At 42.8% G+C, this 13314-nt stretch overlaps 1 protein-coding gene across 2 annotated transcripts in view; it reads left to right on the top strand.

Moving 5' to 3' along the window:
* RNF123 (ring finger protein 123) overlaps window positions 1-13314 on the top strand; it is a 108358-nt gene that overhangs the window by 21220 nt on the left and 73824 nt on the right. For both annotated transcript variants that reach the window (XM_063121051.1, XM_063121052.1), the window contains 10 exons: window positions 48-152; window positions 1339-1464; window positions 1588-1680; window positions 1834-1907; window positions 5569-5686; window positions 5932-6031; window positions 6478-6539; window positions 8063-8134; window positions 9576-9696; window positions 10566-10667. In XM_063121051.1, the coding sequence (XP_062977121.1) occupies window positions 48-152; window positions 1339-1464; window positions 1588-1680; window positions 1834-1907; window positions 5569-5686; window positions 5932-6031; window positions 6478-6539; window positions 8063-8134; window positions 9576-9696; window positions 10566-10667 (973 nt within the window). The remainder of the gene's footprint in view (window positions 1-47; window positions 153-1338; window positions 1465-1587; window positions 1681-1833; window positions 1908-5568; window positions 5687-5931; window positions 6032-6477; window positions 6540-8062; window positions 8135-9575; window positions 9697-10565; window positions 10668-13314) is intronic.

The following is a 13314-nucleotide window of genomic DNA, read 5'->3' as shown; positions in this document are numbered from 1 at the left end:
TTAGCATCTGTTTAAAAATGTGTGTAATCCTGAATTTTGAATTTCAGGAAGGGAAGTTGGTAGAGAGAGATTCCTCCACCTGGCAACTCCAGGGGGAACCAACAGTACTCATCACCTTGGCCCACATTTTTAACCACTTTTCCCCCCTCATGGTGAGTTTCCTCAGTTTTTACCTTGTTTGCTTTAATTTCAGGATCTTTCATCTTCAGTAATGGAACATTATTTTCCTGGTTGCAGGAGGGCATAAATGTGTCTTTTGGCAGGGAATTCACAGCTTCCAGCAGTTAGTCCTCTAAAGCACTTGGAACTCAGCAAACAGCCCTCTGCTGAGGCAGACTTTTGCCTCATCTAGCTCAGTAATGTCTACTCTACACTGACTGGCCGTCACTCTCTAGGATTTCAGAGAAGGCTGTTTCCCAACCCTACCTGGAGGTGCTGCAAATTTAACCCAGGACCTTTCGTAGGCTTGAATTACAGGTGGAAAAAAGAGGTCCGGGCCTCCTTATCTTTTGTGCCATCCTTCATAGTTCCTGTTCTTTAGAAGGCTGCCTGGAGGGGGCAGGAAGCATAGGGCATGTTTCAGCTAAAATTGGGGGCGGGGGTGGTGTCAGGAGATTGGGCTTTTGGATTCAATTAACACCCCCCTTCCCCCCCCCCCCCCGCAAAATAATTTGAGCACTGATGCCAACCAATTTCTCTCTGGGTCAAGAAGCAACAAGCTTTTTGAGATTTGCCCCTCTTGTTCTAGTTTGTTTTGAGCTGCTGTTGTGAGTGTGCAGTTCATGGCATACAAAGAAGAGTACAGGATTGACTTGTGGGTAATTGCCTGCTGGTGGGGAAGGTCTCCAGCCTGCTGCTTCATTTGGCAAGCTGCAGCCTGTGCCTGCCCACCCACTAACGTATGAGGAATCTACCCCTCATGTATCAGTCTCCCCCACCCTGCATCTGCAGATTCATTCAGGTGGAAGGGCTGCAGTCTGGCATGTGCATCAGCCATTTCCATCCCTTCTTGTGAGTAGATCTACCAATAAAAATGGGAGCAGCGTCCTTCACAACCTAGACATCCTGGGAAGCATTGCAGGTGGAGCAAGTGTCTCTCTAATGAAGTGCATTCTCAGAAACAAACACATCCTTAATGAAGGACACTGTTGGGGTGGGAGGCAGACTGCATTTGCACTTAAGGCTATCCCAGGAAAAATGGCTGCTGTGGACACCCCCTGAGCTGCATAGTATGAATACTGTTGTTCTCATACTATGAATGGTCCTGATTGGCTCTGCTGCAGTGCGTTGACGAAACTGCTCTGTCGGTGTGCTGACCTGGGAATTTTCTTTCTGCAGTGCAAAGTGTACTTGGTTGAAGATGTTCTCATGAACTTCCTACTCAGCATCCTGGAAGGGGGAGGGGCTGTGGAAGCACACCCTCTTATTCAGCAGTTACTGGATCTCATGTGGCTTCTCATGGAGGTGAGCTGCTGTGACTTTCATGGTCATATAAACCCTCACGTCTTATAATTCTGTGCCTCGTCTTTCCTCTGTGGGGGCTTTCTGGCACAAGTATCTCCTAGACAGTGTTTCTTTCCTCCTCAGGATTATGAAGTACACGAATGCCTCAAGCAGCTGCTGATGTCCCTGCTCAGGGCTTACCGCTTCTCTCCCATCGTTCCCGATCTAGGCTTACAGGTAGGCATTGTTTTGTTGAGACACATCAACAGAAATTCACCGTCTGGCTGGTTATAGTTTCACAAATGTTGCAAAGGTGTTTTAAATAAGGCATCTTGAGAACTCTTGGTCGCAACTTATCTTGATGGCCCTTTTCATCTTTTTTCTGTCCAGATTCACTACCTCCGTCTCACTATTGCTGTCCTGAAGCATGAGAAATCCAGGAAGTACCTGCTCCACAATGTCCTGTATCCTTTTTTGTATCTAGTTTTTTCACATTCGTCCAGGCTTTTGATAGTGCAAACTCACTTAGACTGCCAAGAGTTTCAGGTGTGTTGCCACTGCTGAATCATCACATTGTTACAGGAAGTGGCCCCTTATAGGTGCACAAAGGGTATCTGAAAAGCAATTTCCAGGGCCCTGGTTGTTGCCATTTCTCACTGGAGCCTTGATTTCTATCCTTACATGCAAATGCACTTCAGATGCCCCTTTCTGAAATTAGCACAAATATTGGTGGGGCTAGGTTTGGAGTTATGATAAATGCCTACAGCCTCACAGTGAGGAGGTCCTCACACCCCTCTATTTGGCACTGGCTAGGCCTTATATTGAGTATTGCATCTAGTTCTGGGCTCCATACATCAAGAAGGATGCAGACAAGCTGCAGCGTGTTCAGAAGAGGGCAACAAGGATGATTAGGGGCCTGTAAACAAAGCCCTCTGAGGAGAGACTGAAGGGAGACATGATAGCACTCTTCAAATACTTGAAAGGTTGTCACACAGGCCAGGATCTTTTCTCGATCATCCCAGAGTGCAGGACACGAACTACTGGGCTCAAATTACAGGAAGCCAGTTTCTGGCTGGACATCAGGAAAAAACTTCCTGACTGTTAGAGCAGTACAGCAATGGAACCAATTACCCAGGGAGGTTGTGGGCTCTCCCACACTAGAGGCCTCCAAGAGGCAGCTGGACAGCCATCTGTCAGGTATGCTTTAAGGTAGATTCCTGCATCGAGCAGGGGGTTGGACTTGATGGCTTTATAGGACCCTTCTAACTCTACTATTCTGTGATTCTAAGGTCACATTTTGCTAATTATTGCCCGTCTCATCCTTGCTTTCCATACATGCAGATTCAGTTCCCTCTACTTTCAGTGAACACCAGTCTCACACCCTGTCATGGATATGTGGGGGTCTCGGAAAATATTTACTGCACTTCTTATCCCAGCATTGCTACAGCCCCTCTCTCCCTGGCCGCCACATACTAAATCAGTAGCTGCCATCATGTGATGAACTGTTTAGCCACCTCAGAACAACAGAACTTATAACAGTGCTGTCAGAGAGTAGTTACCTAGATCAAATCTTCGCCTTGATTATGGAGTTCTAACTCGTGTAATATAACTTTACTCTCTTCATAAGAGCGGCCGTGCTGGATCAGACCAACAGTCTGCCTAGTCCTGAATCCTCTTTCCTACAGTGGGCACTCAGATGGCTCTGAGAAGCCCACAAGCAGGACATGATAGCCCTCTCTGCTGTCATTCCCAGCAGCTGATTTTCAGAAGCATGTTGCCTCTGAACCTGGAGGTAGCATATAGCCATCATGATCAGCCATAGATTCCATGAATTTGTCTAATCCTCTTTCTAAATCAATTTAAGATTATGTCCCTCACTGTATCTTGTGGCAGCAAATTTCCTAAATTATCTGCTGTGTGAAGAGGGACCACCTTTTGTCTGTCCTAAATTCCCTGCCAGTTAGTCTCATTGGGTGACCCTGAGTCTTAGTATTATCAGACAGGGAGAGAAAAACTTCCTTCTACCCACTTTCTTCACACTGTGCATAATTTTTATAGACTTCTGTCATGTCCCCTGATCTAGTCCAAGGTGCTCCTGCTACCTAGTCATTTTGGTTGACCATTTTCTGCAACTTTTCCAGAAGTGTACATAGAATCCCAAGCTTGACCACATCATAGATTTGTATAATGGCATTATAATAGCTTAAGATTTCTGTTCCCTTTCTTAGTCCTCCTTAGCAGAGAATTTGGCCTTTTCGCTATGGCTGCACACAGCATCAACATTTTCATTGAGCTATCCACCATAGCTTCAGCTATTGGTCAGTATAGAAATGCAATAAAATAAATAAATAACCTTGAGATCTCACTCCTAGTTAGACTCCGCCAGCTCAGACCTCAGTAGCATAACTGTGTTTATTTATTTATTGCATTTCTATACTGCCCAATAGCTGAAGCTCTCTGGGCGGTTTACAAAGTTGGGAGTTATATATCCCTGAGTGCATAACTTTATGCACTCAGTTAAATTGAACCTAATTTGCCATTTTGCTGCCTATTCGCTCAACTTGGAGATACTCTTTTGGAGTGCCTAGCTTTTCACCACCCTGAATAGTTTAGACTCTTCTGTAAACGTAGCCATTTTACCTTTACCTGTAAATCCAGATCGTTTACGAATGTTAAATAGGATCAATCCCAAAACAGATCTTTGGGAGAATCGCACTTCTTACTTCCCTTTAATGTGAAACTGATTTACTACTCCTCCTCTCTGTTGTTTAACCAGGTTACAGCTCTGATGCTTAGTGGCACAGACAAACTGAATTATACCTGTAGGCAGATGAGGCCCTTCCTTTTATTGAAAACATTGTCTGGATGTTTGGAACAACGGGATTAAAATTGGTTGAAAGATGAACTTGGAAAATGTAGACAGTCTCTCTGTTAGGGCATGCCTGTACAATTTAACTCAACTTTGGAACAAGAAGTTAACAGCTTGTGATGGAGAAACACTTTTTTGCATGCATTTTACACTTAAAGCAATCTATTGCTTTAAAAGCAATAGCTGTGTAGGCTGACAACTGTTACCCAGAGGACCTTGTCTTCAGCTGCTCCCGGACTGTAGAATGGCTTGCTAGAGAAGATTCATCAACTTAACAGTCTTTGGGCATTTAAGAAAGCTGTAAAGACTGATCACTTCCGGCAGGCCTATCCAGTGGAATTTTAGGATGCTTTTAGGATGCTTTTAGGATGTTTTTAGGAAGTTTTAATGTATTTTGTGTTTTGATTAATTTTTTATGTATTTTATGCTTATTGTTGTTCCCCACCTCGATCGGGATGGAGAGGCGGGTTAGAAATATATGATGATGATGATGATGATGATGATGATGATGATGCCTTTTAACAGGTCAGGCTATCTGTCCCTCTATCCAAGTATTGTCTACTCTGCCTGGCAGCATTTCTCAGGCAGAGGTCTTTCACATCACTACTGCCTTTTAACTGGAGATGCCAGGGATTGAACCTGGAATCTTCTGCATGCAAAGTCTATGGTCTGCTACTAAGCTATGGCCCTTTCCTCTACATTCAAAGCCTCACCCCAATGTTCCTTGAGAGCAGGCTGCAGAGTCACCTTTTAGGAAACTGCCCAGGAGCCCAGAGGGATGTCTTGCTCCTATTTGCTCTCCCAGCGCTGTACCCATTCAACCTACCTGATATACATGCCCTGTTAAATGGCATCCATTAAAGAACATCTCGGTTTGGACAGATAATTAATCCATTATAAGCACAAACTCAGTAGTACTTTTGAGACATACAAGCTGGTCTCAACTTATGTGTCACACAGGGGGAAGTGGGGTGGATAGCTGCTTCAGTGCTTCCTTGAACTGGGTACTGCTGAAAATCAGCAAAAGTTTGCCAACGTTCCTTCACAGTCCTTCACCTCCTGTTTCATGTCTCCAAAATATCTTACTGGCTGCATGGTGCAATCATTGCCACTTCCGAGTGCCTTCTGGAGTTCACGATATCTAAGTTTCCACATGGTGTCATGTGTGGCGTTATTCTTAACTTATTAGAGGGTTGCTCTTTGTTACTCAAATCCCAGAGATACATACATCTGTCCACTCCCTTAACTCATTGCAGATTTGATGTGCTCCGCTCGGTTGTGTTTTTTTACATCAAGAGTCCCCTGCGTGTGGAGGAGGCTGGTTTACAAGAGCTGATTCCTACCACCTGGTGGCCAAACCGCTTCAACAAAGAGGTGAGGAACATGGGACTTGCAACTGGTAGATATAAGAGCTGTCATAGCATATCTGCTGTGATGTCTGGCTTGTTAAGGTGTATGCTACCCAGAATGAGTGATGGAAATATCCATTCATGTGGCATCTTTTGAAGGTTGCATTCTCTTATTAGCTACGTTGGCATTTATGGGTGTTTCCCAGCCCTGCTTGTCCATCCTTCTTGGCTTCTGCTAACAATTGTGTTCACATTCATCTTTCAACTCAGGGCAAAGAGAGTAAAGAGGTGAAGGAAGAGAGTGCTGAGGAAAGATTGAGGAGGCGAGCATATGAAAGAGGCTGCCAGCGACTCAAGAAACGCATTGAAGGTATGAGAGTAGTGTTTTGAAATCCAAAATCTCATAGGCATTGCAGAGATTGAAGCCATATTGGTCAGTGGTTATGTATTGGGGCTTGATGTTCTCCAAAGTCTGGAGGGGAAAGTGTGTACCACTCCCCGGGCATTGCCATCTTCTGATGCCCTTGGCACCCCTACGCTCACACTGGCAAACTCAGTCATCCCCCTTACAAACAGTGCTGAGCTTTCCACTGATCATGTTTGCACCTTGTGTCATTCTGAAGACTGTTTTGAGCAGACTGGTGGGACTGTCTCTTGGAACAGCTCATAAAAGTGGGGCGTGTAATAATCTGGGAAGGCTGGCTTCTTCCTGAGAGCTTCTGTGCAGTGCTTGAATGTGACCATAGTCTGTTTCTCTGCAGCGTTGTGGGTGCTGCCCGACGCAATGTGTATAATGGCTGTGTTGTTTATTCTTAGTGGTGGAGGAACTCCAAGTGCAGATACTGAAGTTGCTGTTAAACAATAAAGATCACGGAGGGGTAAGGACAACTGAAACACCTGCTACAGAATGTATGCGTTTAACTCTGAATATTACCTTGCTTTATGCAGTTGAAATGTTTCCTAAAAGCGCTGTGCCTGCATCTTTTCCATTGTATGGCCATGCAATACCAGGTTCATTGGTGATAGCCTGATATTTAATATACTGAGGCTCAAAATACTGTGCACTAGATACTGGCAGGCTTTACTGCTAGGACCTGCATTAGATTTCTCAAACACATCTAGCATATTACTTAATTTTGGGAGATACATCTTGCTAGCTCTTTGATCATCACTGAGCTAAGCTCTTGGTTTAGTATCTAGGTCTCTTGTTTGCTCTAAAGCAAGCGTCTCTTCATCCCTCATGGGTTGCTTAGGACTGATGCGAGTTGTGGCCAAAACATTCAGAGGGCCACAAACTGTTCACTCCTGTTCTAAAGCAGCCTTCCTAAATGTGGTGGTCTCCAGATGTTTTGGATTACAGCTCCCATCAGCCAGCTTGGCCAATGGTCAGTGATGATGGAAGTTGCAGTCTAAAACATCCGGAGAGCATCACCTTAGGAAAGGATTTTATATAGTACGTTGTAATAGTTAATCATGTCCAAAACACTGAACCTGTGAATCTGACGGGAGTAGATAGGCTAGAGCTAATAACTGCTACCTAATGCCCTATTGAACCGGTAATCTCATAAACTCTCTGGGAATTGATAACTGCTGAGAATATGAGTGGAATGAATGTTGTTAAGTGGGAGTCTTAATGAAGGCATTGGTAAACGATTCATAAAAATCTGCCTTGCGTTGGCATCCAAACGCTGCAGTGTGCAACTGAACATATGCTGCATGAGCTTCTGGGTTAGGGATCATGTGCTTCTGATGTTGTGTATGTTCAAGAAGTGACACAGCTGCTAAAGAGCTAGTGGTGGAGGTTAGCAAAGCATTCAGCTGGGGTGACTTATCTGGCGAGGGTCTACACAAAAGCAGCGTGCTGTGTAAGTTGTCTTAAGACTGATTTAATTCACGCATGTACAGTACATCATACTATCTCCTAATTAGATAACTTGTACCTTGTCGTGTGAACTGCCTCCATGGAAGAGGAAATATGTTTGAGGTGATGGATTTGATGTTCAACTTGATGTTGAAGCTGTTGAGGGATTTTATTTATTTATTTATTTTGATTTATATCCTGCCGACATTGCTAGTTGTGCCCTCAGGGCAGCTCACAGCAAAATCACAGCCAATCTAAAGCACAGTATCCCCAAACTTCCAATTAAAATCGGAGTCCAAATTATTTTAAACTACCATAATTTAAATCAGCAAAACAAAACATCATCAGTCAAAATGCTCTCAGCTTGACTTAAACTAGCAAGATATGAAAATACATGAATGAACTTGACTACAAGTGTCTTATCTGTAAGGGCAAATTGCATATTAAATGAGCAAAACTGAGAAATTCTGTAGTTCTAGGATATTCTTTCACCTTGATGAAACTCAGCTGACTTTAATCACTGGGTGTTTCTTCTTTCAGGGAGGAGCTTCCAGATACATCTTTCTAAATAAGTTTCGCAAGTTTCTTCAGGAAAATGCCAGTAACCGAGGAGTAAGTTAAAAATAGTGTTATAATGCCTTTGACCTACCTGCTAGAGAGGCTGAAGATGCCCTCCTTGTATTGGTGGATAAAGAACTTGATAATACATGTGTCAGCCCCAGGCATATTTGTACCAGGGATACATAATTGTGCCTTCATTAACTGGTTAACGTCTTAAACTCTGCACTGATGGATTCCACCCTAATGTGTATCCAGTGCAACCTCTTTTTTTCTGTTGCAGATTAGTGTGTTTGGACAATTTCCATACATTGATTGTTCACCAAGATGTCAATGGAGCTTAATAGCCTACTGCTGAAGTAGACTGAATTCATGGTGAACAATTTCTGTAGCAAGGCTCAACACAGGACTTGCTGATTCCACAGCTTGGTCTCATGCAGTAGGAAGATGCGTCACTCCTTTAATTGCATTCTGTTTGTTCTATTTTCTGACAGACTGTCAGTTCTCTCTGACACAGTCTGGTTTTCTTTCTATCCCTGCTCCTCTGACCCCAGTTGACTGCCTTCCTAGGACATTAGAGGCAAGGAAATGATGGGAATTTCCCAATACTTTTGGCAGAGAATAAAAACATTGCTTAAGATATTTGCAATGAAGTAGCTCCTGAGCATAACTTCATAAAAATAGCATCCATGGGGAATGTAGGTAGGTCTTGCATTGATGGCAGATTCTTCAACAGAAGACTTGGGTTTGGAAGTGTAGGTCTCCACAGTCCTTTTTTGTAGCAGTCGAACTGCCCAATGCAAAACTAGGTGAAATTGCAGAAGCCACAGGAGCTTGGGGGATCATGTGCCCGAGCAAGATTTCCAGTGGTTGGATTTCTAGTGGCTTCGTCATCCTGTATAATTTGTTACTACTCCCCATTACTAGCAGAAATGAGATATATTATGTACAGTAATCAAAGATACGCAAACTTACATATTTTGCATACTTTATTAAAGGTTACAGAGTTCAGCTTTTTTAGCACATAATTTTGATTCTTTCACAGCAGAGCACATGCAACAATGGCGTAAAGGTCTCTCAGTGGCTCTCTAGTGAAGGTGTCCGGTTAATGACACGTACTTCTTGTTCTTTCCTGGCCTGTAATGTTCTGTTGTTCAGAAACTCCTCTTTTGTGATAGTGTGGGAACTGTGCTTACTGACTCTTGCTGACATACCTTGAGGGTTCCAGGTTGGCCTGGCATCTCTTTCCTTGAAGTACAGTGCTGCTGTGCTTTGAAGAGAAGATGCCTGCTTGCTATTTCTTGTTGGGAAATGGGTGAGACTTCGTAATGAATATTGACTCAGTCAGCTACTGGAAATATTCTGTGCTGCCTGGGGAACACTATGACCAAGGATGTGCGCATCACACATGTCTGAGGGAATGGAGGAGTTTAGCACGGCTCCTGCAACTGCTCTGTTAACAGAAGAAGACTGTCATACTTTTTTTTGCCCTTAGAATTTGACCGTGTTGTGTCCACCAGAGTATATGGTATGCTTCTTACATCGACTCATCTCAGCCTTGAGACACTACTGGCATGAGTACAAGGTGAAGAACCCATCAGCACTGAGCAGTGAAGGTAAGGTGCCTTCAGGTTAGAAAAACATTTTCCAAAGATGTACAGGCATGGGGTTGGTTCCAGATTTAGTCCTGCTAAGAGCATACCCATTGAACTCAATGGGGCTTAAGATAATTATGACTGACTTACATCTCATTGAATTCAGTGGAACTACTCTTAAGTATGACTACATCTGGATCCAGCCCTTGAATATCTATCTTTGTATGTGATTGAGCTTTGAAGAGGGAATTCTGGAGTTGTACACAACCAAATGTTGTATTGCTTTACCCAAAACTACAAAATTGAACGTTGGGTGATATTTGGAGGAACCATCTGATGTTCAAGACAACTTAAAATGTTTCTGAGTATTGCCAAATTTAAAGGAGCTGACATTTTCCCTTCCCACAATGAAACCCCCCTGCTCCCAAGAATGGGCCTAGTCTGCATCGTTGTACAGATGTAATGCTGTCAAGAGAAGAAAGCCACCTTCATCACTATGCCTGCTATGATATAGTCTTCCAAATGGGTTTTATTGTGTGTTGTGTCAGCCTCAACAATGCAGTTTCAGCTTTTTGAGTTTAATATATATATTCAGTGCTCTTCTGTCTTATAACACACTTGGTAGAGCTCCTCTCCTTGTTATATCTGAGAATAGATGAGTTATGGTAGGAGGATATAAGACTAATAAAAATAAGATGGAGATACCATGGTAGGGAAGATGGCTGAACTCAGTGGTGGTCCCAAACATGTGGAACTCCCTCCCTGCTGAACTGCATATGGACCATAATGACAAACTTTTATATGGGCTTTTCAAACCTGTTTTAAAAACGAGTTTGTTCTTCTTTGACCATCTTCCTAATTATATTTCTGTCTGTCTGTCTTTTCCCCAGATGCATATGTTCCTCCTCAACTCTTCTACAATGGGAAGGTGGATTACTTTGACCTCCAGCGACTTGGGGGACTCCTGTCTCATCTTAAAAAGACTCTTAAAGGCAAGTGCTTGCTTTGACATTTGTTGCTTCCCATGGGCCATGTTTGGAAGTCACTTTAAGCTAGGAATTGTAGTTTAATAAATCATGATATGAATGAGCAGTGTACAACTCATTTGCTCCAGCTTGACCCCTCTTTTCATATGAGTGTTGTTAAGTTTGATCCCAAGATTAAGTGTACCCAAATAAACCAGAATTACAAGCCAGCTTTAAACCATGGTTTCTTGTTGGCTTACAAATTCTTTCTTGTTAGGATGCACTTAACTATATCCTGGGTCTGGATGCAATGCAAAACTATCTATTCCTCGTTTGTTTACCCCATGGATGGGGAACCTTCAGCCCACATGCCTAATTTGACCCACCAAGCCTCTGTATCCTTTTCTGAATTATTTTTCTTGTTTGTGGATTTAAATAGGTTAATTTTGGCCCTGCTCTCCTAGCCTTTGGCCCCACCCACTGTTTGAATGCACGCCCCAAGACCTTTCCCAGATTTGAATTTGTCTCTTTGGCTGAAAAAGGTTTCCCGCCCCTGATTGACCCACTTGTGCAAAGTGGAAGTGAATGGCGGGCTCATTCTCATCTTAGTTCATTAAGCCAGGATCCCTGGCTTAAAATAATGTCCAAACATGGCCATTACATCATGTGAAAGCAAATAGCCTTGAAATCCTGCCATAACAGCCTTCAGTATAAGGCATGGCTAATTGTTGAAGAGAATGTCAACAGAGTTAGCTTAGTAATTTTGAGGACCTTCCTGGGTGTATATGTTCTGGTTCTGCCGTTTGATTTGACTCAGGCCTAGAATCAGCAGCCTTCTAAGTGCTCATCCCCAGTGTGACAAAAGATCCCGTTATGTTTTCGTTTTGTTAATTAAAAGGAATTTGAGCTCAGAATGTCATTAATGGCTTTAACTGGTAGATGCTAACTTAGCATCTGAAGTGGCCTTCAGAAGCTTAGTTTTCTTTGCTTATGACCTTCCTTGTAGGTTACGTATTTTAACTTGAATATTAATTAGCTGCCATGACATAAGTGTGGTAATTTTTTTGACTTGTTAATTTACGTACAAATCCATTCCAACGATTTTAAATAGCCCAGCTCTTTTCAAGGATATGAGTATGGCCTCCGAGGCTAAAAACAAGAACGGCTCTCCTGAGACTTGAAAATAAAGTGGCAGCTGATGCCTCTTGGGTCTGTGAGATTCCAATTAGCTCTTGCCTTTCCCCTCTCTCATCCCAGGTGCACTTCAGACCAGCAGAGTCAGGCTATAGAGCACTGGGGCTGTTTAGCAATCTGTTTGGTACAGATAACAGAATGTGAAAACTGAGTACATTTGAAAGATGACATAGGACCCTTTAATAAATCATGCTTTTGCTCATCCAGGAGGAGAATCTTAAGATTCCCTGCCTACCTAAGATTTGTCCATTCCTCCAGGGTCTGAAGGCTCCAGTTCCTGTCTTGAGAGCAGCATGAAGGGCAAAATGTACAAGAGAGGAAAACTTTTACAAAGAGATATTGATCTGAAACAGTACAGTTTGCATGATGGAGCATTTTATTTGCTTGTTTTAATATTTCTGTATAATGCTTTTCAGTATCGGTTTCCAGGGTGGTTTACCGATAAAACATAACAAAGTATCTACACAGGGCTTCCTTCAGAAAGCATGCCTGATCCTCGCTGTCTGAGCCCATATAGAGTCAGTTCATAAGAAGAGCCCTGCTGGATCAGACCAAGGGTCCACCTAGTCCAGCACTCTGTTCACACAGTGGCCAAGCAGCTGTTGATCAGGAAACCGCAAGCAGGACATGGGTGCAACAGCATCCTCTTGTCCGTGTTCCACAGCAACTGGTGTGTATAGGCTTAATGGCTCTGATACTGGTGGTAGCACATAACCATCAGGACTAGTAGCCATTGATAGCCTTCTCCTCCAGGAATAGAGCCATCCAAATTGGTGGCTATCACTATGTTGTGTGGTAGCAAATTCCATAGTTTAACTATGCACTGTGTGAAGAAGTACTTCCTTTTATCTGTCCTGAATCTCCCACCAGTCAGCTTCATGGGATGACCCTGGGCTCTAGTATTATGAGAAAGGAAGAAAAATGTTTACCATGTTCATGTAAAAGGCAAAAAATGGCTTTAGTCAGTGAAATGGGCTGGGAATTCTGTTAACACTTTAAGTAGAACAAAGTTTATAGACCATGGTTTTAATCTTAAAGTTACAACTGACAGTGGTGTTCTAGGAGATTGCAAAGGACCAGGTGATGACTTTCTGATCTTTCTTTCTTTTTTTCCTTTTTTTCTACAATACTTAAACATACACCATTACAATTAAAAACACCAACATACTACATAAATGTTGAATAACATCAATATCATATCTATATAACATAATCAAACTTAACATATAAGTGCACCCCCCACCTCGGGATCTCATTCCTGATTCCAACATCTAATACTTTCTTCTGCTGGTGGTTTCCCACTTCCCTTAGAAAACACAAATATTAGGAACTGTTTCCAAATTCCTTCAAAATCATTTGTTTTAGCTATACCTCTTCTCCATTTAATATTACAAGTCAATTTATCATTAATAGCTATATCCCATACTTCTTTATACCATTCTTCAATACAATAATCCCCTTGAATCTTCCAGTTCCTAGC

This window comes from Elgaria multicarinata, chromosome 3, assembly GCF_023053635.1.
Source record: "Elgaria multicarinata webbii isolate HBS135686 ecotype San Diego chromosome 3, rElgMul1.1.pri, whole genome shotgun sequence".
NCBI lineage: Eukaryota > Metazoa > Chordata > Lepidosauria > Squamata > Anguidae > Elgaria > Elgaria multicarinata.
The sequence above is the reverse complement of the archived record's forward strand: the minus strand, read 5'-3'. Positions and strand labels throughout refer to the sequence as shown.